This window comes from Sminthopsis crassicaudata, chromosome 3 (assembly GCF_048593235.1).
Source record: "Sminthopsis crassicaudata isolate SCR6 chromosome 3, ASM4859323v1, whole genome shotgun sequence".
NCBI lineage: Eukaryota > Metazoa > Chordata > Mammalia > Dasyuromorphia > Dasyuridae > Sminthopsis > Sminthopsis crassicaudata.
The window spans coordinates 544,536,929-544,561,916 of NC_133619.1; the positions used below are offsets into that span (position 1 = coordinate 544,536,929).

Consider the following 24,988-nt stretch of genomic DNA (forward strand, 5'->3'; position numbering starts at 1 on the left):
ATAATAATAAATAATCCAGCAAAGAATACTGAGAAGCAGCAGTTGATTTGATAATATCACTAAAACTAGAGAAAGGACAGAGCCAAGATGGCAAAGTGGTAGGAAATAGTATGGGTTTTCATCCACCAAATCTTCCAACCACCAGACCAAATCTTGTTAGAGAAATTCATAAAAAGTCATAGCAAGTCCTTTGTCTAGCCCAGCTCAGTATAGGAAAACAGAAAAGGAAGTTTGCAGATTACTGGGACAGGTTCAGTCCAGGAACACATTGATTGCAGTCAGGAAGAGGAAGGACAGAGCCAAGATGGCAAAGTGGTAAGAAATAGTATGGGTTTTCATCCACCAAATCTTCCAACCACCAGACCAAATCTTGTTAGAGAAATTCATAAAAAGTCATAGCAAGTCCTTTGTCTAGCCCAGCTCAGTATAGGAAAACAGAAAAGGAAGTTTGCAGATTACTGGGACAGGTTCAGTCCAGGAACACATTGATTGCAGTCAGGAAGAGGATGGGTACCAGAGTAAGAGGACGCCCTAGACCCAAATTGGGCAGGCAACAAACCACACCAGAGCTTTGTGACAAGAACAGGGATGAACTGGTAGCTTGATCACCTTTCTATTTCTGAGTTACAGATCCCAGGGTAAAATGAATTAGCTTTATCACTTCTCTAGTTCTGAGTCATAGATTCCAAGGTAAAATGAAAAAGGGACCTGCACACAAGGGTGGCTGTGGTTATTGTACCACGAAAGGAGGAAAGGAGCCAGCAGCAGCAGTAGTAGTATGGTTCAGATCCCTTTCTAGCATCAAGCCCAAACTACAAAGGAATAAGTGGGACTAGATTTTTATGAAAGGGTAGCCTATAGTTGAATCAATAGAACTTTCCAGTTGGTAGATAAGAATGGAGTCTAGCAACAGAATACTTTTGCAGTGATCCAAACTCAGGCCATGAACTTACAGAGCTTAAACCAGGGGGATGAAGAGAGTTGTAAACCGAGTTTCTCCTGGATCAGAGCAGTTTGAAAGCACTGAAAGCTTGCAATTTTCTAGCCTGTACCTGATATCTTGGAAAAACACAACACTCAGTACCCCAAGAAAGTAGCAGTAGGACCATTTTAAATCTTTTCTTCAGAAGTGTGGCAAAGCCCAGCCTTAGCATCAAGGTTGACATTAGTAAATAAGCTGGAACAATGAGCAAACAAACAAAAGAAGCCCACCATAATGAGCTATAATGGTGACAGGAATGCTCACGACACACAGAAGAAGAGAGAATAACTCCTCAAAATATCTACAAATAATGACTTGGAGCAAAGCACAGCTTAGTCATCAACTCAATTAGAATTTCTAGAACAGATGATAAGTTAAGAAGTGAGTTTAATAATATTTAAAAACATAAATGGAATAAGAATGCTAGGGAAAATTTTGGAAAAGAAATAAGAGCAATAGAAAATAGAATTAGAAGGAAATAAACAGCTTCACGTAAGAGGTACAGAATCTTACTCAAAAAATGAATTCTCTGAAAATTAGAGTGAACCAAATAGAAGTCGATGAGGCAACAAGTAATATTAAAGTCAAAAAGACTAAAAAAAAAAAAAAAAAGAAAAAGAAAAAAAGGAAAGATAATTCATAACGAAAATAAGAAAACTTACTTGTAAAGCAGATCAAAGAGAAAACATTGAAGAATCATTGGATTCTGTAAATATCATCACCAAATTAAAGAAATCTTAAAATGAAATTACTCAGATCTCTTTGAGCCAGAAAGCATAGTGGAAAAAATGAGAAAAAATTTACTGGTCACCTCCCAAAGAAACCCTAAAATGAAAACTCCTTGAAATAGTCATACCAAAATTCACAGTTTCTAGGCCAGAAAGAAAACAGTATAAACATCCAGGAAATAAGATTTCAAGTACTAAGGAGCCATGTCAGAATCATACATGATTTGGATTAAAGGAGGGATTAGTCCCGAATAAAACAAATTAAAGAGGTATAAAAATATAACTATTTTTGAGGTGGCAAAGAAAGGGAATCTAGAGGAGTCTGACTCCCTATAAGTTGGGGAATGGTTGAACAAGTTATGGTATATAAATGTGATAGATTATGCTTCACTCTTAGCCCAATGATTAACCAAGATTCCAGGAGACTTCTCTGATAGAGAAATGAAGGACTCAATATACAGAATAAGATAATTTTCATTTTTAAAAAATATGACCAATAGGGGATTTGACCTGATTGACTATAAATATTTAGTTTTTCTCATGTTTTCAGTTTGGGGGAAGTAAATAGGAAGGCAAAAGTTAGAAGATAATCTTGGCTGATTAAAACAATTAAAAATTTTTTTAAAGTTAAAAAAAAAACTGATGGAGGGGAGAGAACTTAGGAGTAGGAGATGTTCAGCATTGTTAAAAACTGCAGCAAATTCAAAAAGGAAACTGAAGAAAATCCTCTGGATATTTCATTTATGAGATGAATAGAAGAGTAAGTGGAGTAGAAGTAAGAAGTGGAGACATTAAAGGCATAAAGGAAGGAAAGGGGGGAGGAGGGGAGAAAAGAAGGGAGAGAGAAAAAGGGAAGGGCAGAGAAGGGCTAGGGGTCTCCTCTGTGTCAGGAACTTTCTCAGTGTTTATGAATTTTGCTTCATTTAATCTTTGGAATACTCCTAGGAGGAGATGCCATAATTATCATCCTTATTCTCCATGAAATTGAGATATATATAGAGCTTAACTGATCCAGGGTCAGTTAGTCAATTTCTGAAGTTGCATTTGAACTTAGATGGTAACCATCTATCAGCAGTCACCGAGATGGAGAGGTCTGTCAGGAAATAGTTTTAAAGGATGGCAAGGCCGAGTGTAGTTTTTGTTCTTGTTTTTTAAAGGGTGGAAGAATCTTATTGATATATATGAAAGAGGGTGTGTGTGTGTGTGTGTGTGTGTGTGTGTGTGTGTGTGTGTGTGTATTTGTCTTTGTCTGTGTATATCTGTGTGTTGAGAAGACGGGCAGGCGGGCAGGTAAAAGATAAATTTCCGGGGGAGACAAGAAGCAATAGAATCAAAACAGGAGTGTTGATTGCCCTTGGTGAGGAGGACCTCACTTCAGAGACTAGAACAGAGAAAAACAGAATGGAGATGTTGTCATTTGGTTTTGATATATGTAGTAAGGAAGAAGAGGGAGAGCAAAATTGAAAGCTCTCTAATGAAACAGGAATTAGTCACTTGCATGTATATGATGTTTGTCCTTCATTCTCAAAGATGATCATCACATCAGGGAAGTGATGCCATGACAAGCAAATGAATGTATACGTAGGTATGATTGAATGATTAAAGGGAGGGCATTCTGGGTAGGAGAAATGGCATATTTGAGAATTCTGAGAGAAGCAGGCAAGTCTTATGCAAATGACAACAGATATGTTTGAATTGAGGAGTAATGAAGAATAAGATTGCCAGGAGGATTAGGTAGTTAGTAAGGATATTGGAACAGGCCTTTTGAAAAACAGATTAGCTATTCAAATGTGTTAAGTGGAAGGAGATGGAAAAGGAGAGAAGGAATTAATTCTACTCTGAGAGAGAGAAATACAAATGTGATGGGTTAAAACTAAGAAAAAAATTGAACTTAACATTACCAAAGAAATGAAGGTTTTTTATCTGCAGAATAGGTTTTCCAGAGACAGTGGAGATATTTCTGAAACCTAAATTACTCTCTAGTCCAGGAAAAGCATAGAAAAGGGTATATAATAGTCCTTGCAGTCTAGCATTTCTAACTGGATGGAAATGTCCAGCATGTAACTAGTGATGCAGCCCTGAAGATTAAAAAATGACTCGAGGTTGGAGATACAAGTCATTTGCATGTAAGGGATAATTGAAAGTAACAGGAATGAATAAAAACATCAGAAAAGGTGCTGAGGGAAAAGAAAAGTGCTAAATCTAATACTTAGAGGATCCTTATATTTAGGGATGAGAAAGGAATAGCAGCCATTGAAGAAGAGCAAGGAACTAGAATAGTGTAGGAAGCAAAAAAGGAGGTTTTCAAGAAAGTGTCTTTCAAAAGATGAAGACTGAACCACTCACACTTTCTCATCTTGTTACCTTAATGCTAAGCAATTTTGTCTTCTCCTAATTGCTGTTCATTGATGTTAAATATTAAGTTGGCTGTGTGTTCACTCATGATTTCTTGTGATGTCTTTTCTTTCTAGGCTAAAGGTGGTGGTTATGAGAGTGAGGATGCATATCAGAATGCAGAACTTGTTTTTCTGGATATCCACAATATTCATGTCATGAGAGAATCATTAAGAAAACTCAAAGAGATTGTGTACCCCAACATCGAGGAAACTCATTGGTTATCTAACTTGGAATCTACACATTGGCTAGAACATATTAAGGTAAGGTCTGGGTTTTTATGGTCTGAATGTACCAATACTAGTAGTGGTTTTATTTATTCTTTTATCTATCTTGTTCTCATGTAGTTGGTTCCGAATTTATTGTAATTCTTAAACTAGTCAGCTAAATGGTCAGTGGATAGAATACTGGACTTGGATTCAGGAAGACCGAAGTTGCAATTCAATTTCAGCTATTCACTAGTTGTGTTACCCTATATAGGTCACTTAACCTTTCTCAGTCTCACTTTATGGTGATAATAGCATCTTAATTAACAATATTATTGTGAGGATCAAATGAGGCAGCACTTGAAATATGCTTTGCAAACCTTAAAGTGGTAAATAAGTGCTGTTAATTATTTTTAAACTCAAGGGAAAAGGTAGTTTTTCTTTGGAAGATCAGTTTTAGCTTCTATTGTTTAGGTGAAGGAGATGCATTCCTTTAACCTGTTCATGCTCTTCCCTTCTGGAATAACCTTCATTCTTGTTTATCTGTATCCTTTTTTTTTTTTTTCCTAAGACTTTGCTAAAGTGCCCACCTCCACAGCACTGTTCCCTGTTTTCCCAGTTTATGTTGATCACCATTTCTTTAACTACTATAAAGTTCTTATTGTTTGTATGGTTCTTTTTTGGCCCTTATATACAGCTTTATATTCTTTTCTCTTTTGTGTATATCTTGGTAATAGAATTTAAGCTTCATATATTTCACATATTAAGAGCTCCCTTAGTATTAAGCAGAGATGTTAGAAACAATAATAAAATGTTTAAAAGTGAATTGAAGATGAAACTTGGGCAATGAAATTTGAGTGTTTAATAGTTTATTTCTGACTCAAATAATGAATGGGTCGTCCAGGGTGGACCAGTTAGAAGAACTGTTGGTTCTGGAGGTAGGTTGAAATATTGCCACTGATGCTGTGTGACCTGGGGCAAGTCAGCAGATCAGGGGCCTATTTCCCCTGCAAAATAAAAATCTTAGAATTATGGCCTCCTGCCTCTTCCATTAAAACTGTGATCTTATCATTTTGTAAGTATGAGTTAACATAAAGTAGTTATGTTAAGTAACTGAACTCTCTTAAGTTGGAGCCCAGGTTCAAATGGCCAATAACATATGTCCAAACAAAACTAGACTACTTCAGCTTCTTTATTAATATTCAGAAAGAGAAATCTCAGAATCTTAGAGTTGGAAGGGAGCCCAGAGGCCATCTAGCTCTAGCTAAAAGAACAAATCCTCTTTATCCTATACCAGACAGGTAGTCATCCATTATCTCCTGAGGCAATCTGTTCCTTTTTTGGCACTCTACTTAGTTTTCCCCATATAAATCTATCAATTTGCAATTTGCCCCCATTGTTCCTGATTCTGATTTCTAGTGCCAAGTAGTAAAAATCAAATCTCCCCAATATATGCAAGCTGACTCGTGACTGCCACAAGAAGCTGTCGTGGTCTCCCTAAGTTTTCTTTTCCACACTAAATGCTTTTCTTTCCTTCAGATCAGAAATGTCCTTCTGGTTTGATTTACCTAATTGAGAGTGCAAGGTTTAGGTCTCTCACTTTTATAGTTTTGCTGTCTATTTCTTCTTGCAGCTCTCTTAACTTCTCCTTTAGGAATTTAGAACCTATAACACTTGGTGCATATATGTTTAGTATTGATATTGCTTCATTGTCTATGCTACCCTTTAGCAGGATATAGATTCCTTCCTTATCTCTTTTAAGAAATGTCCTCCTGGCAGCAAGCCCATGCTGGTCTCATCCTTGGCAGAGGTTTAGAGAGATGCCTTTCAGTCTCATGCAGGTCCCTTGGCCTATCCTCTCCTCTTTCAGGGGACTCTTAATGTCTACAATAATAGGGAAGAAATGCTAATCCATTAGTTCCTTTCACTGGTCCCCTCCCCTTGACCTGCCAATAACACCCTGAGAAGACACTATCCTGAGGCTGAATGTTTAATGTTAATAACTTCCCTGAAATCATTTGGTTGTGACTAACAAACTTCCATCTGGTCAAAACTTTCCCATCCCAGTGATCCTGAACCTCTGATCATCATTAAACTCTATTCTCCACCCTCCCTTTTTATTGCTCCCTCAATCTAGTCGCTCAATGTCACTCTCCAATGCCAGCCATACTTTTTACTGTGTTCTCTAAAATACATGTTCTATAAGTAAAACTTTCATATTTAAATCTTTATCTTTCCCATTCCTTTCATCTTCTGGCTTAGGGAATTTAGACGTTCCTACATAGAAACAGCTAATATACTAGCTTGAATCATTTCTAGAATCAATTGTGCACTCACTACAGTTTTTTTCCCTCTAACCTTTACATTCCTCATGAAACTTCCTATGGTTCTTCCTCGCCCCGCTTAGAAAAAAATTGAAGCCAATCGCCAATAGTTTCCTCTTCTACCTTTCTCCTTCAATTCATATCTCCCAGTTGTTTTCTGTCACTATCTCTGCCTTTACCCATTTGCACATCATGAGGTAACCCTTCTCCTAAGGCAAACCTCTTCACATACATGTGATTCCATTCCATCCCATATTCTTCAGAGTACCTCTTGTGTCCTAATCCCTCCTCTCCTCACTTTATTTCCAAACTGTCCTGGTCTCCTGGACACTTTCCTAGTACCTACAGACATTCTCATATCTCCCCTGTCCTCAGAAAATCGTTGCATCATCCATCAGTCCCCACTAACTTTTTTCTGTCTCTGTCCTCTCTTGTGGCTAAACTCTTTAAGAGGACACCTACAATAGATACTTCAACTTCTTTTCCCCATCACTTTACTGTTGATTTTCTGCCTTCCAACCTTATCTTTCAACTGAAATTCTTCTTTCCAAAGTTACTAGAGATCTCTTAATTGCTAAATTTAATGGAATTTTTTCTCAGTCATTATACTTCTTGATCTCTCTGCAGTCTTTGACATTGTTGATCTTACTCTCCTTGATGTTTTCCTCTTTCCAAGTTTTGATGACATTGTTCTATCCTGATTCTTCTCCTACTGATTTGTCCACTACTTTCCAGTCTCCTTTGATGGGTATTCATTTAGATCATACTTGCTAACTGGGTTTCCCACAAAACTGTCTTGTACCTTCTTTCAAGTATTTAATTAGGAAATCTCATTAGGTCTCATGGATTCAATTATCTCTATGCTGATGTTTTTCAAATCTATTTATTCAGGACTAACTTCTGTTGTTCTCTAGTTTCATATTTTCAACTGCTTGTTGGACATCTTAAACTGGATATCCCATACACTTTTTGTTCTTCCCCAAATCCTCCTTCCAACCCTATTGCTGTCAAAAGGCACGTCTATCCTACCAGTCATCCGGGCTTGGAATCTAGAGGTCACCCTATTTGCACTCTTTCAGTCTTAGTTATTCTGTTTCCAAATTCTGTCGATTTTATCTTCTCATATAGTCTTTTTTCTGATGAAGCCACAATCTTGGTGCAGGCCCTCATCATCTCATTCTGTGACTGTTGTCATTACTTGCCAATTGGTTTCCCAGCCTCAAGTTTCTCCCCACTCCAGATCAGTCTACACTCAGTTGCCTGTAATCTTCCTAAAATACAAGTCTGACCATGTTATTTCTCTATTCAGTAAAATTTAGTGGGTCAGACAGAAAGAATAGTAAGAAATGATTTGTTAGTATACTAGTTTCTGTTGATTTAGGTGCTTCTGAACAGTTTTGAAATTAAAAGATTGTTCTTTTATATCAATTCTTCTTGTACAAAATTTATCGTTAAAACAAAACAATGCAGACATTCCGATCTTCTAGCCTTTCATTCAAATTAGTAGGATCTGAATTAATGAAGTTTTACCACATTTAAAAGTAAGATTGTTTGGTGCTTTTAAAGACTTTCTCATGGGTTAACATCTTTAGAATACCCTTAGGAAAGGATTGGTTGGTAATACTTCTCTCATTATTACAAATGGCAAACCTTTTATCCTTAAGAATTCTACTTCATATTACCAATAAGAACTTTGACTCTATTTATTGTTTTTTGTTTTTTTTTTTTTACTCCTAAACTTGTCTTTTAAGCTCATTCTTGCTGGGGCTCTTAGGATTGCTGACAAGGTAGAGTCAGGGAAAACCTCTGTGGTGGTACATTGCAGTGATGGATGGGACCGAACTGCTCAGCTTACTTCCTTGGCTATGCTTATGCTGGATGGTTATTATCGAACTATGAGAGGATTTGAAATTCTTGTGGAAAAAGAGTGGTTGAGCTTTGGACATCGATTTCAATTAGTGAGTAAATAAATGTCCTTTTTTGTTTAAAATGCATATTTTAATTGGTTATTTGACTCAAAGGTCCATATATATCCATTATCACTTGTTCTGGAAAGCATTTGTTTATTTGAATTTGATATTCTAATCTGGGACTTGGTTTTGTTAATCTACATTGTTTATAAGAGTTTCATTTGTGACATTATAGGACTGTACTAACTCTCCAATGCAAATTTTGGGTCCAACACCAGATTCTTATGTGTCTTATTACTGAACATATGTGACAATCCAAAGCCAAACTATAAGCATAAGTCCAGGATTAATTTTCATTTCTTAGAATTATTAATCTATAGCAACAGCTATTAATCAGATTTGATATAAACATAAATACAAGAAAAAAAAAAACACTTCACAATCCTAAAAGGATGAATGTTCTTTAGTTTGATTCAAAGCATTTGTCCATATAAGTATTGTTCTTATAGGCATAGTCTAAAAAATTTAGGCAAAGCCTAAACCAAATTTTTCAATAAGTATAATTTTCTCTCAGATTGGAAAATAAAACCCAACATCCAAGTACTTTTTCCTTCATCAAAGACCTACTTCTATCAAAGATTCATCTTGATTGGAAGTTTATTATTAGCAAATCACTAGAAGATTAGCTGTTAGATCATTTTTTCATCTATAGTAGTAGATGAATTTATGAAATGTTGAAGATTGCAACCCAGCACTGAGGGAATTGTGTATCTTTTCAAAATATCTAGTACTGGGCAAAATTGATAACCATTGTGTAGAAATGAAAATTTTTAGCTGGTGTTCAACATGACTTCGTAAGCTTTACACTTCATTTTAGTGATTTCATTGGTGAGTCCTCTCTCCATTAATGTGGATTCCATTTCTTCTGCTGCTTCTTATTCTGTGTGAATCCCTAACATTGCCTTTTGACGGGGCCTTTGCCTACCTCTTTTAAAATGTCAGATTATTAAGGTAGCATCTCTTATTTATTGTATTCCACTCTTTTTTTTTTAAATTAATTTTATAAATTTTTTTTTGACTGCACATATGCATGGGTAATTTTTTACAACATTATCCCTTGCACTCCCTTCTGTTCCAAAATTTCCCCTCCTTCCCTCCACCTCCTCCCCTAGATGGCAGGCATTCCCATACATATATATCCTAGATACAATATATATGTGCAGAACTGAATTTTTTGTTGTTGTTGTTGCAAAGGAAGAATTAGATTCAGAAGGTAAGAATAACCTGGGAAGAAAAACAAAAATGCAAACAGTTTACACTTATTTCCCAGTGTTCCTTTTCTGGGTGTAGCTGATACTGTCCATCATTGATCAATTGGATCTGAGTTAGATCTTCTCTATGTTGAAGATATCCACTTCAATCAGAATACATCCTCATACAGTATCATTGTTGAAGTGTATAATGATCCCCTATTTCTGCTCGTTTCACTCAGCATCAGTTGATGTAAGTCTCTCCAGGCCCCTCTGTATTCCTCCTGCTGGTCATTTCTTACAGAACAATAATATTCCGTAACATTCATATACCACATTTCCCCAACCATTCTCCAATTGATGGGCATCCATTCATTTTCCAGTTTCTAGCCACTACAAAAAAGGCTGCCACAAACATTTTGGCACATACAGGTCCCTTTCCCTCCTTTAGTATTTCCTTGGGATATAATCCCAATAGCAGCAATGCTGGGTCAAAGGGTATGCACAGTTTGATAACTTTTTGGGCATAATTCCAAATTGCTCTCCAGAATGGCTGGATTCTTTCACAACTCCACCAGCAATGTATCAGTGTCCCAGTTTTCCCACATCCCCTCCAACATTCATCATTATTTGTTCCTGTCATCTTTGTATTCCATTCTTGATACATATCTTTTCATATGTGTTCTTGGTGATATCTTTTTTATTGTTTTTTAAATTGAAGTTATTTTTGGCAATATGCTATGTCATTCTTATGCCTCTCATATACCTCCATTTAAGACTTGAAGTTAAAAATTAGGATTTTGTGATAACAAGCAGTCTCTGTAGATTTCTTTTTAAATAATAATCATCCATTAAAATTATCACTACCATAATCAGAGGCAAATATTGTATTGACATCTACTTGGCATTTTGCAGTTTACAAAGTATTTTTATGTATTATGAAGCCTGGGGGCAGCATAGGTGTTACTTATTTCCATTCAGCAGATTAAGAAACTGATTAAGCTCCGAGTCAGTCATGCAATTAGAAGTGGGAACTTGGACTTGAACCCAGGGCTTCTGATTTCAAGTCCTGTGTTCCTAAATTAATTGAATACTGCTATTTGACATTTTATAAAAAGAACCTAGAAGGAAATGAACAGTGGATAGAAGAGTAGACTTGGAATCTGGACCTCTGAACCAGTCTTTTGGCTTACTCTCTGCCTTGGTTTTCTCACTTGAAAATTATGTTAGCACCTAGTTTACAAGCTTGTTCTAAGGATGAAATAATATATATAATATGGTTTAAAAACTTTAAAGATCTATATAAATGCTGTAATAATAATTATTATTATTTGGACCTTGGAAAGACAAATAAATCTGGGCTGGCCCACATTCCCAGTGCAAAGTTAGGGCCCATGTATAAATACTCTCTGCTTTAAAGGCATGTGATAGTTTATGGCCCACATAGGTATTTTACCCAGTATAGTCAACTCTCAGTAAAATTTAAAATGCTAAATTTGAGAGACAGTTTTTACATATAAGTTGAAATTACATATAAGTTGAAATTATCATCTAATCTGATATTATACTAAACACTCAATATATGAGGAGGATAAAATGTTTTCTTTTCTTGCTTTTTTTTTAGACTAAAGTGCCTTGTATTTTGGCTAATCTTTAGGTACTGGGATTTCAAGAACAGTAGGGGTTCTTTGAGCCTAGTTTAGATAGATCTATATACTACTTTCAGTCCATTTCATTCAGCATATGGAATGCCTACTTATTCCCAACACTGAGAGCAGGAACTTTGGGGGATTTTAAAAAGCATCATAAAGATCTCCCCCCTCCCCCAACCAAAAATTAAACTCGAAATACAAAAATTAAAAGGAGAAATCAATAAAATTGAAAGTAAAAAAACTATTGAATTAATAAATAAAACCAAGAGTTGGTTTTATGAAAAAGCCAATAAAATAGATAAACCTTTGGTAAATTTGATCAAAAAAAAGAAAGAGGAAAATCAAATTGATAGTCTTACAAATGAAAAGGGGGATCTTTCCACCAATGAAGAGGAAATTAGAGAAATAATAAGGAGTTACTTTGCCCAACTTTATGCCAATAAATTTGATAACTTAAGTGAAATGGATGACTTCCTCCAAAAATATAGGCTCCCTAGATTAACAGAGGAGGAGATAAATTGCTTAAATAGTCCCATTTCAGAAAAAGAAATAGAACAAGCTATTAATCAACTCCCCAGGAAAAAATCCCCAGGGCCAGATGGATTCACATGTGAATTCTACCAAACATTTAAAGAACAATTAGCCCCAATGTTATATAAATTATTTGAAAAAATAGGGGATGAAGGAGTCCTACCAAATTCCTTTTATGACACAGACATGGTACTGATACCTAAACCTGGTAGATCGAAAACTGAGAAAGAAAATTATAGACCAATCTCCTTAATGAATATTGATGCTAAAATCTTAAATAAGATATTAGCAAAAAGACTTCAGAAAATCATCTCCAAGATAATACACTATGATCAAGTAGGATTTATTCCAGGAATGCAGGGCTGGTTTAATATTAGGAAAACTATTAATATAATTGACCATATTAATAATCAAATTAATAAGAACCATATGATCATCTCAATAGATGCAGAAAAAGCATTTGACAAAATCCAACATCCATTCCTACTAAAAACTCTTGAGAGTATAGGAATAAATGGATTATTCCTTAGAATAATCAGGAGTATATATTTAAGACCGTCAGTAAGCATAATATGCAATAGAAATAAACTGCAACCTTTCCCAGTAAGATCAGGAGTGAAACAAGGTTGCCCACTATCACCATTACTATTCAATATAGTACTAGAAACGCTAGCCTCGGCAATAAGAGCCGAGAAAGAGATTCAAGGAATTAGAGTAGGAAATGAGGAAATCAAACTATCACTTTTTGCAGATGACATGATGGTATACTTAGAGAACCCCAAAGACTCTGCTAAAAAGCTACTAGAAATAATTCAAAATTTCAGCAAAGTGGCAGGATACAAAATAAATCCACATAAATCCTCGGCATTTTTATATATCACTAACAAAATGCAACAGCAAGAGATACAAAGAGAAATTCCATTCCAAACAAATGTTGAGAGTATAAAATATTTGGGAATTCATCTACCAAAGAAAAGTCAGGAATTATATGAGAAAAATTACAAAACACTTGCCACAAAAATAAAATCAGATTTAAATAATTGGAAAGACATCCAGTGCTCTTGGATAGGCCGAGCGAATATAATAAAGATGACAATACTCCCCAAACTAATCTATTTATTTAGTGCTATACCAATCAGACTCCCAAGAAACTATTTTAATGACCTAGAAAAAATAACAACAAAATTCATATGGAAGAATAAAAGGTCAAGAATTGCAAGGGAACTAATGAAAAAAAACTCAGAGGAAGGTGGTCTAAGTGTACCTGATCTAAAGCTATATTATATAGCAGCAGTCACCAAAACCATTTGGTATTGGCTAAGAAATAGACCGGTAGATCAGTGGAACAGATTAGATACAAAGGACAAAAAAGGGTACATCTATAGCAATCTAATCTTTGACAAACCCAAAGATTCCAACATTAGGGATAAAAATTCATTATTCGGAAAAAACTGTTGGGAAAACTGGAAATTAGTATGGCAGAAATTAGATATGGATCCACACTTAACACCATATACCAAGATAAGATCAAAATGGGTCCATGATTTAGGCATAAAGAGGGAGATAATAAATAGATTAGAGGAACAGAGGATAATCTACCTCTCAGACTTGTGGAGGAGGAAGGAATTTATGACCAGAGGAGAACTAGAGATCATTATTGATCACAAAATAGAAGATTTTGATTACATCAAACTAAAAAGTTTCTGTACAAATAATACTAATGCAAACAAGATTAGAAGGGAAGTAACAAATTGGGAAAATATTTTTAAAAACAAAGGTTCTGACAAAGGTCTCATTTCCAAAATATATAGAGAACTGACCATAATTTATAAGAAACCAAACCATTCTCCAATTGATAAATGGGCAAAGGATATGAACAGACAATTCTCAGAGGAAGAAATTGAAACTATATCCACTCACATGAAAGAGTGTTCCAAATCACTACTGATCAGAGAAATGCAAATTAAGACCACTCTGAGATACCACTACACACCTGTCAGATTAGCTAAGATGACAGGAACAAATAATGACAAATGTTGGAGGGGATGTGGGGAAATTGGGACACTAATACATTGCTGGTGGAGTTGTGAAAGAATCCAGCCATTCTGGAGAGCAATCTGGAATTATGCCCAAAAAGTTATCAAACTGTGCATACCCTTTGACCCAGCAGCGCTACTACTGGGATTATATCCCAAAGAAATACTAAAGAGCGGAAAGAGACATATATGTGCCAAAATGTTTGTGGCAGCTCTTTTTGTTGTAGCTAGAAACTGGAAGATGAATGGATGTCCATCAGTTGGAGAATGGTTGGGTAAATTGTGGTATATGAAAGTTATGGAATATTATTGCTCAGTAAGAAATGACCAGCAGGAGGAATACAGAGAGGGTTGGAGAGACTTAAATCAACTGATGCTGAGTGAAATGAGCAGAACCAGAAGATCACTGTATACTTCAACAACGATACTGTATGAGGATGTATTCTGATGGAAGTGGAAATCTTCAACATAAAGAAGATCCAACTCACTTCCAGTTGATCAATGATGGACAGAGGTAGATACACCCAGAGAAGAAACACTGGGAGGGGAATGTAAATTGTTAGCACTAATATCTGTCTGCCCAGGTTGCATGTACCTTCGGATTCTAATGTTTATTGTGCAACAAGAAAATGATATTCACACACATGTATTGTACTTAGACTATATTGTAACACATGTAAAATGTATGGTATTGCCTGTCGTCAGGGGGAGGGAATAAGGGAGGGGGGGTAATTTGGAAAAATGAATACAAGGGATAATATTATAAAATATATATATATATATATAATAAAAAAAAAAAAAAAAAAAAAAAAAAAAAAAAGATCTCCCCCCATCCTTAGGGAGCTTATAGAATATTTAGAAAGTTAAAAATGCATCGAAGGTGGCTTCATTGAGGAGATGGGATTTGAATTGCATATTGTAGGAAAAGAGTGGAAAAAAAAACATTCTAGAATGGCAGAAGGGACTGAATGAACAAATGTATCAAAGTAACAGTTAACATGGCATAACGTAGGTGGTAATGAGACTTCTTTGGCTCAGGTCAAAGATGTTGGAGAATGTTGGGAAGTTAGGTTGAATAGTAAGGATGGGGGCAGATTATCTAGGACCTTCAAGAGATTCTTGTATGCTTTGGCTCTACAGGATCTCACTTAAAAGATTGTCTCTAGTCTTACCTTCTGCTCTTTGCCCATTGGATCTCAAATTGACCAGGGTACATGAGAAACATTTATAAAAATAGACCAGATGTTTTAACTTTTTTTTTTTTTTTGCTCTTTTGAACTTAAACCGTTTAATGGAATTATTGCCAGAAGAGCATCTGGGACCACTGTTTAGAATGGCTCATGTCTTTTTAGCTTGTTATAAAAGGGCACTAAATATGGAAAGATTCCTTAGAAAACAATTTGTATTTCAGAGGCAGGAAAGGTTAGTCTGTGCCATGCCAAATATGCTTAAAGAAATAGGCCCCTTTAGATCACTACCTTTTTCAATGACCTTAATAAAGTTGCTGTAGATTATTGGATTAGTAACCCTCCTTCTCATAAGCAGTGTTTTCACTTGTCAGTGCCAAGTACAGTCAGGACTATCTCATTGGTTACTGGAAACTGGGTACTCATTTTTTACTATCTTTTTCTTTGCTTTAGAGAATTGGCCATGGAGATAAGAACCATGCAGATGCAGACAGATCACCTGTTTTTCTTCAGTTTATTGACTGTGTCTGGCAGATGACAAGACAGGTAATCTCCAGGATATTTCTCTGAACGTATCCTCAAAGTCTTCTGCTTGGAAATGAAAGAGATGTAGCCACTGATTGCACAGCCGAGTTGTATGTGAAATAGAAAGTCTCCCATCAGGTTTTTGGATGTTAGGACTATTACTCACTGTCACATTAAGAAAGCAACAAATCATTATTCACTATAGTGTTACACACTTGACACAATACTGTTTCCATAAACATTCAGTACCTTTTTAAAATTTCCAAGATGTGATATTGTCACCTTCTTTGTTTTGGACAATGTATTAAATAATTTGATTTTTGGTTGCTCACTTAAATAAAGCAATTATCTGGATAATTCAAGCAAATAAAACCCAATATGACTAAGTAAACCTATTTAAAAAAAAAAAAGTTTTTTGACCCAAAATACTGCAAGGGTTAATGGCCTAATCCTGCAGATCCTTTTGGATGTGTAAGAATAATTGTAATTTTATCAACTGTTACAAATTAGTTTATTTAAAAGGTTTATTAAAATTCAGTAACATTTTAAGAAAGGTCCTGAGAAACCTATATAATTTTCAATAACATGAAACAACAGGATTGGTGGTCCTTGACATACTTGACACAGTATGGCAGAAAGCAGACTTTTTCCAGCTGCTCTAATAATATGAATTAAACTTCTTGTAGAAGAAAACATCGAGAACACCTCATTATAAACTTTTTGGTCTTTTTGCTATGTGTGTATTTACAACTTTTTTTTTTTTTTTTTTGAGTCTAAAGACTACCTGATAAAAGACTGCAGGATGAACATGGAGCATTATAATCCTGGAAAGTCTTGACTGGCTTTGAGCCAGTAATTCACTTTTTATATGCTTGAAGGAAATGGCATTAGTGCAAAGACATAGGACTTAAAAGTGTTAAGTCCATAATTTATATTCAACATTATTTCTTCACCTTAGATTATCTTAATTTTAAGATTGAGTAGGAAGTTGAGTTATTACTATTAATAAAATAATATGAGGGATGACTTCAAATTATTATTATTTTTACAAAAATCAAAAACATAAGCATAAACGAGTATTCATTTAGCAGAGCAGAAAATTTAGAGCTGGAAAGAAACTGCAACTCTCAATTTTATAAATGTTAAAATAAAGCCCATTTTGAACATAGTGAGTGGCGTGGCCAAAGTTACACAGGTACAAGGTAGCAGGGCCAGGATTCAAATCCAGGTCTTCTGATTCCAGATCCAGTGTTGGTGTTTTTTTCTCTGCATTCGTTTTGGGAGGCTATCTATATACACTTATTCCAGTGATGGTCAAAACATTTTTGGAGCTCTTTAAAATAACCTTCAGAGCAAATTTGTAAGTCACACAAAAAATGTAGTTTCATTTCTTCATTAATCACTTTTTTAGTTTTAAAAATAAATCATAGAACTATTGAGTTGGAAGGAATGTCAGACATCTTCTAGCCCATTCCCTACCCAAATTATGAATCCCCTCTGTAAACTTAATAAAGTCATTCTGGTGTCTACCTTGAAGAATTTTACTGATGAAAAAATCATCTCTTCTGCCTTATTTGAAAGGAGCTTATTCCCATTTTTAGATAGCTCTTAATGGTCAAGTATTTTCTTATGCTAAAGTTGAAATATACCTCCCAGTAACTTCCATTAGTCTGAACAAGGCTTATCTTCTTCCACTTGATAGTGGAATATTTAATGTTGTGTCCTTTCATCTCCATCCCATTTGTTCCGATGCCTTTTTCATATTGAGGGTAAATATTGAGTACTTTTATCCCATGGACTTTTGAATGTATTTTACTAGCCTGATCAGCCTTCTCTGGACATATTCCGGCTTTTCAAATGTAGGATTCCAGAATCAGACATAAACAGTAGTCTTGATTATTTGACCTGAGCAACAAAGTAGAATATAGTAGGACTAACACTGTCATTATTTTGAACGGTATTATTAGTACCTACTAAAATGTCATCAGTTCTTTACCTGTATTAATAGAAGCAATGTTCAGAACAAAGATCAAAGAATATTATGTTTTGTTTAGACCTCATCTAGAATATTCCTTCTTAAATGCTATCATGCAGTTTGATTACCCACCTTATGTACCACACTTGACAGTGACTTTTGCTGATTCCAAAAACCAAATCCGCTTCCAAAGGATATAGGCTTGTTAACACTGAGGATATTGAAAAGAATGTGATTCAGGTTTTGAAAAGGCAAGTCCCGGAGTTGAACTTAATAGCTGCTTTGATCAGTGGTAGTAGCATTATTGCAGTAAATGTATAACCTTCTAAGATGACTGTTTTAAAGGGCTAACACATTGATTTGAATGTGTAGGTTCTATTATATTTGTTAAAAGTCACATTACTTATTATCACACTTCTGTGTGGTTCTATTTAATTCCACTGTTGAGGTCTGTATTTCTTCCTTTTGCCTGAAAGTTTTAGGTTTTTTCATTTAAAATCAAACTCATTCTTTACTCATTTGAAGCATATGTTACAAAATCGCAGGGAGAAATCAGTTCAAATTTTGTATTTCTTTGGTAACCCTTCAAACAATATCCAGTGATTGTTTCATTTCAAACACCTAATTATGTTCAAACACTAACCTGTTTTGTTGATCTGTTAACATTTTTTGGAAAAGAGTGAAAAATTTATTAAGATGAGTCAAAATGCATCACTTAATGAGATATTTTGTCCCCAAGTTTAGACACTTAGGATCTACTAACAATTGATGATAATTGATAAGATTTTAAATACTCAAGAAACAAAGAAAACACATTCATAGAAATATAATAAAATCCATAGTAGCAGATAGTATTCTTCTTGCTTTGAGGAAACTCCCCCTAAATCATTTTTGTTCTCAGAATGATGTGGGTAGTTTTGTGAGGGAAGATAATTCTACTGAGCAGGGATAGGGCACAGACAGAATGAAATACTGCCAGTCGACAGGTAGTCATACTTTGATGGAATTCTTTTTCATAATGCTCCCTGAAAATAACAAGGCTTTTGTTGTTGGTTGTATTTTCCTCCTCAGCAGTCTTTCTATTGTTCCTCCCTTTCCCCACTCACCGTTTTTTCACACACTCGGGGGCTCAGAGGCTTATGGAATATTTCTTGTCAACAAATTGTTTGCTGACTTTCCTCTATTGTCACAATCAAGAAAATTTTAACCAAAGTTGCTTTTAATCTTTAGCCTTTTATTCCCTTCTCTTGGGTTCAGGCTATTTTCCTCCTCTTTTAAAGCAGGAAACTAAGAAATCAAAACTGTGGAAATATTTACTTTCCCCCAGATTGCCATGTAATAATTTGGGAAATTCCATTTAATAGTACTATAATCAGCACAATCCTAAACAGAAACTCCAAATTAATTTTACAATCTCCCAATGGATAGGGTGATTTAATATGACTTCCTCTACACTCTTTATTGGTTCTGTTTTTCTTTGCTAGAGACTGAAAATTAATTTTTTTTCAAAATTCAGAATATAAGCAGCCTTTTTTTTCTTTCCCTGAGGCAATTGGGGTTAAGTGACTTGCCCAGGGTCACACAGCTAGGAAGTGTTAAGTGTCTGAGGATTTGAACTCAGGTCCTCCTAATTTCAGGGCTGTTGCTCTATCCACTGCACCACCTAGTTGCCCCCAGCCTAACTTTTTATCTCGAAAAAAGGGAGTAAAGTTTCTTCTGCTGCCAATTTATAGAAGATTAGAGTGAATGATTAGCATTTTGTGCCACTTTGGCAAAATGTGTGTTCTTAAAAGAAAAGTAGGCTGACTTGTGAAAGTATCCAAAAATGAACATTTGGATGTTTGCTTTGATGCATTGTGATTTTCAAAGAATGTAGTTGATATTTTTATGTAATTACTAGAATTAAATGTACAGTTTAGACAATTAAGAAAATTTCTATTTACTCTCTCTGATTTTGCACCTAACTCATCACATTGTTTATGGTAATTTTGGCAGAAGGATGTTAGAACATCCAGAAATATTGAGTGTATATAAACACAGTGGTCAAATCCAGCAATTCACTCTCAGGAATTCCTCACTAAACATGTAAAGGAGACTTTGGCAGAAATTGCTCTTCAGAAAAGTGATGATTTTTTTGTTTTAGAAAAGAGCCAGCTAGATAACATTAAGCTATGCTAAAGAAATAACTTTGATTATTTTTCAGCTTATTGCTTTATTTATAAAGCCATCACAACAAATGTCTTAATTTGCAGAAATTGTTTTTTCTGAAAAAGATCCCTAAAGATTTTTTGTTTGCATGTGCATTATTTTGTTTGCAGTTTCCTACAGCATTTGAATTCAATGAATATTTTCTGATTACCATTTTGGACCACCTATACAGCTGTTTATTTGGAACATTCCTGTGTAACAGTGAGCAGCAGAGAGGAAAAGAGGTAAAATACCATGAATTTCCACAGCTGATGGACCATCTCCACTATGTCCTTTCCCCCTATTACTTGGGAGTCTTCACTGTATTTCAGCTGAGCAGTTAATATTATAGATCATATTTGTTGCTCAGTTCTTCTCCTTAAGCCATAATATTATCACTTTCTTTCATAAATCTGGATGTGGTTTAATTTAAAAAATTCCTATCATTAGCCTGAATGAACCTGTTTTGTCAGCCTACATACCGTTTATAAGCAGAGTGGAACAGTTGGCTCATGGGTAAGTGGTAGCATGCCCCCAAGAAATGAAATAAAGTGGTGTCTTCCAAGTCCCGCAGTGTTGACTACTTGTGGTATGGCAATCCTTCAAGGCAAATGTGGAAAGTAGTGTTAGAGAAATACTCTATTTTAAACTATTACAGGGTAATCATGAATCATTTTGTGGCTCATGTGAAACTGGAAATTAGGAAGATTTTTGCTTATAATCTTAAATGTTTTCCTGTCCTTTTCTTTTGCATGTCCTGGGGGTACTGAACATCTTTCATAATAGATGCCTTTCTCCAGACATTAATTTTAATTCTAAAAAGAAATTGTAATGTTACAATTTTTATCTTTTTACCTGCAAAATCTTTTGACTTAAAGAGGCATTCATATTATTTATGAAGTACTTTTGACTGAGAATCCCTTCTGCATTATGAACTATTTATATTTCCCCACTAAATTTTTTTTTATTTTAATGGTAGTTAATTTATTACATATATATACACATACACAGTTGCATATTGCTTTAAAAAAATTTTTTTTTTCACAGAATCTTCCCAAAAGAACTGTGTCACTGTGGTCCTATATAAATAGCCAGCTTGAAGACTTCACTAATCCTCTATATGTGAGCTATTCCAATCATGTCCTTTATCCAGTAGCTAGTATGCGCCACCTAGAGCTTTGGGTGGGATATTACATCAGATGGAACCCACGGATGAAACCACAGGTAAAATTTATATGCTTGAGATTTTTCATTTAAAGAATTTTGATATATCCCCTTTAAAAAAAAAAAGTGATTTGGACTTATATGAAATGAGAAACGTTACAATTGCTAAGCTACTTTTAAAAATGTTACATAAAATCTCATGAAATTCCATTATTTTTGAGAGAATTTTATAAAAACAAAAATTTTATTAAAACAAAAAATGCAGGATGTAATTTTAGCTAGTCTTGTTTTTTTAAGTTTTTTTTTCTTATGCAAGTAACTATAGCTAACATGTTCTATGGATAAACAATTTGCAATAGACCATATACTGATCTCATTAGCTTGCAAGGATTCAGTCTGTGAAAATAATCTCCAAATAAATATTCATCTGTGGTCTCAAGTGCCCGTTGGACAGCTTAAATAGGATATACCTTTCATTACTATTTGAAACTCACTTTGTCTAAAACGGAATTTCTTACCCATATTAGGTTCCTTTTTTCTGACAATGGTATAAACTGCTGGGTCAATTGCCAAGGCTTGCATATTCTATATTTCTCATTTTCATTCCTTTATCTTACATTGCCTAGCATCTTGGTCTTATCTGCACTATTGCAATAACTTGTCTCCTTGTATCCATTCTGTTTTCCAGTTCCTCCTGCAGAGGTATATTGATAGGTCTTGCAAATCTTACATCATTCTCCTACACAAGAAGCTTCAGTGCCTTCCTATTGACTGAATCAAATATAGCCACCCTTTTGTATGGAAGAGTGGGGGGAATGGCACCAGCATTTAAAATCCTTCAGTCTGGTTCTTTCTTGGCTTTAGACTGCTTTTCTATTATGTGTTTTATGATGGTCTAGCCAGACTAATTTGCTTTTATTCCCCATGTTGTTACACTTTTTATTTGTGCCTTTCCCTAAGTTATCCTTTACTTGGGTATGGTTGGAATGCTCTTGACTCTGTCCTAGCTTTAAGGCTCAGATTGAGCCCGTTTTCTTAATATTGAATTTTTTTTTTTCCTCAGGGAAGTCACGTTGTATCTTTGTAATTCATGTACAACTGACTTTTGTGATTTTTTTCTCATAGGAGCCTATCCACAATCGATATAAAGAACTTCTTGCTAAACGAGCAGAACTTCAGAAGAAGGTGGAAGAACTACAGAGAGAGATCTCTAGCCGCTCAGCATCATCCTCAGAAAGGGCCAGTTCTCCTGTACAGTGTGCCACTCCAGTCCAAACTGTCGTATAAAAAAGCCTTTCTTTTTGGCAAGGAGGAACTTTTATCACTGATTCCCTTATCATGGCAGCTTTTCTTAGTAGATTGTCTTCTGAATTTAGAACCCATTTGAGAGAGCTCTCGACCACTTTATTTATTATGCCTCTCTCTAGGGTGAATTAGTACTTTAGTACAGCAAGTATGTTATTTAAAATAACCCCCCTATGCAATTACTTGATTATGTTCTGATAACACTAATCTCACCAAGATACCTACAGGCTATTAGGATGCTCACCCCCTGGATCCATAATGGGAACAAGTTTGTTTTTAAAGGAAAATACTGCTTTGGAAATTTAACATTATCTAGTGGAAATAGTATAAAAGTTGTCATTAGTTCACACAACTGAATGGGGCAAAAGTAGCCTACGACAGAGAGAATAGTAATTTCATAAGAATATTAAGGGAACATTGAGACTTTAATGGCATCACAGGGCTGTTGACGTTAAATGGTGGGCTACCGAACTCCCAATTTAAGTTTTGCCTATTAGAAATAGTTGGCTTTTGTCCTCTCATAATCTCTTCTTTTGCCCCTATTTATTTTTTTATAATGTGAAAGATACCAAGTTTTGAGGCTATTATGGGGTAGTGACAGCCTCAGATTATTATTAAACATTATCATAGTGCAAGATTTATCAAGGTTCTAAAATGAGGCCTTATGAAAAATATGGACTTTGAAGTTCATTTGACAACTCTTAAGTTTGGTAGGAGATGTGGGTAAATTTTATTAATTACCAGAAATAGGATCATGAAAAGATCCGGATTTTTATGAAATCTGTCCCACTTTGGTTCTAATACTAATTTTTGTGTCAGAGGTAATATTCAAGATAACTGGTAGGTATAAAGCTACAGTCAAATTCTTGCTGGGACTGACATCCTTCTTACTCTTCCCTTCCCCCCCTTATATATACAAATAGTTTGTGAGATCAGTGATATACTCAAAAATTTATACCAGTACTTTGTACTTTTCCTCCCATAATGAATCCAATAATTCTTCTGAATGATTTAACCTACCGACCAAAGAAACTATTTTGCATGTAAAAACATGTATTTATTACAATCTCAGTGCAAAATAAAGGTAACCTTGACTTCCTAGTCGGCTATAGTAAGATTTCAGCACTGGTATAGCTACTTGACTATCTGCTGTCTACTAAGAGCCATGTAATGTACTGTAACAAAAACAAGCTTGTTGCCCCTTCTTGGGTCTTTAATTAAAACAATTCAACTGACTTTTAAACTTTATGCAAAGTTGTCTGTCTCATTTTGTACAAATGTGCTTATTAAAATACTTTTAAAAGAGGAAGAGCTACAAAGGCTTTATCCCATCCCACCCCCAGTAACTGATCCAAGCATCCTTTTTCCCTAGAACACTAGACTACCTTCCCTTGTTTTTTGTTATTTGCAGCAACAGGTGATATTTATATAGTGCTTTATAGCAAGGTTTTAGGTTCTAGAAGCATTTAATCCTTAAAAAACCCTGTGGGGTAGGTGGTCTTATATAGCAGATTAAAGAAAACTGGTTCAGAGTTTCACTAAATAGATATGGGGAGGGGGGGGGAACAGCTGCAGGCAATGGAAAGGACTCCTAATACTAACGTTTTCAATCACCTATTAAATCTCTTTATCAAATAGTTTTAAACCTGATTGATAGAAAACAACAAAAATGAAAATCATTTCACACTGACAGACAATTTCAGTATAACTGCCTAGTCACTTTGGCTGTATGTTATCAGAAAGCACAATATTTTACTTTTAGGACACTGTTCTTATCATTTTCATGGATGAGACAATCATCACACTGTGTTCCATTTCAGTGTCTTTATGCAAAAATTTATCACTCATCCAATCTTTCTAACTCTTGTAAACTATATGAAACGAATGAGAAACCGAGTTAAGAATCTATCATCTGTTCCAACTTACAAGGTAGATTTTCTGTCACCTGAACAATTAATTTGCACCCTAGTTCCATCACCCAATCAATAGTGGGAAAAAATTTTATGACCAATAACTCTTGAGCACTTTTAAGGTTTTCTAAGTAGTTTATAGACATCCATTCCTGTTTGGTCTTCACAACAACCCTGTGAGGTAGGTGCCATTTATTATCGTTATTTTACAGATAACTGAAGTGAAGAGAAATTAAGTGACTGCTCATAGTCACACTATTGACAAAGTTCTTATTCCATTTAACTAATTCATTCATAGGAATCCATTCTTCATTGGTTTCCTCATTGGATATTGCAGCCTGTAATGCTGAATTCTAAAAATATTTTAATTTTTAACAAAACTTGTTACCAGTAAAACTTCTATGGAGTTTATTATGAAGGTATTTATTAACCTATTGGGTTCATGGGATGGGCCCACCAAAGAGAAAAAACCATGATTACTGGAAATAGAACAAATGTGAAATGTAGATAAGTTTCCATAAAGGTGGTACTCCTATACTTAGCAACTCAGAATTTTAGGCAACAGTTTTCAACTGTTGAGATGCATACTTAAATTTTATCTCATTTTATTAATGCTTAGGCAATACCATTTTTCAATGTTTACTATAGGAACCCCCCCAAATGTCTAATTTTGTCACTCTTCCTAATCATAACTCAAATTTTATGTTTCTTTGTTGTTGACC

At 35.0% G+C, this 24,988-nt stretch overlaps 2 protein-coding genes across 8 annotated transcripts in view; one reads left to right on the forward strand and one right to left on the reverse strand.

The window, feature by feature from the left end:
• MTMR2 (myotubularin related protein 2) overlaps positions 1 to 23,604 on the forward strand; it is a 120,553-nt gene extending 96,949 nt beyond the window's left edge. For 4 of the 5 annotated variants that reach the window (XM_074304461.1, XM_074304465.1, XM_074304463.1 and 1 more), the window contains 6 exons: positions 4,182 to 4,367; positions 8,386 to 8,592; positions 15,654 to 15,746; positions 20,019 to 20,132; positions 20,935 to 21,111; positions 22,177 to 23,604. In XM_074304461.1, the coding sequence (XP_074160562.1) occupies positions 4,182 to 4,367; positions 8,386 to 8,592; positions 15,654 to 15,746; positions 20,019 to 20,132; positions 20,935 to 21,111; positions 22,177 to 22,338 (939 nt within the window). In that variant the 3' untranslated portion in view covers positions 22,339 to 23,604. The remainder of the gene's footprint in view (positions 1 to 4,181; positions 4,368 to 8,385; positions 8,593 to 15,653; positions 15,747 to 20,018; positions 20,133 to 20,934; positions 21,112 to 22,176) is intronic. The other variant, XM_074304464.1, reaches the window with a different exon arrangement.
• The window catches only part of CEP57 (centrosomal protein 57), a 65,244-nt gene continuing 55,893 nt past the window's right edge, over positions 15,638 to 24,988 (reverse strand). For 2 of the 3 annotated variants that reach the window (XM_074304468.1, XM_074304466.1), the window contains exons 12-14: positions 20,370 to 20,487; positions 17,833 to 17,911; positions 15,638 to 15,890 (exon numbers count right to left, since the gene is read on the reverse strand). In XM_074304468.1, the coding sequence (XP_074160569.1) occupies positions 20,468 to 20,487 (20 nt within the window). In that variant the 3' untranslated portion in view covers positions 15,638 to 15,890; positions 17,833 to 17,911; positions 20,370 to 20,467. Of the gene's footprint in view, positions 15,891 to 17,832; positions 17,912 to 20,369; positions 20,488 to 24,988 lie in introns of those variants that run through there. The other variant, XM_074304470.1, reaches the window with a different exon arrangement.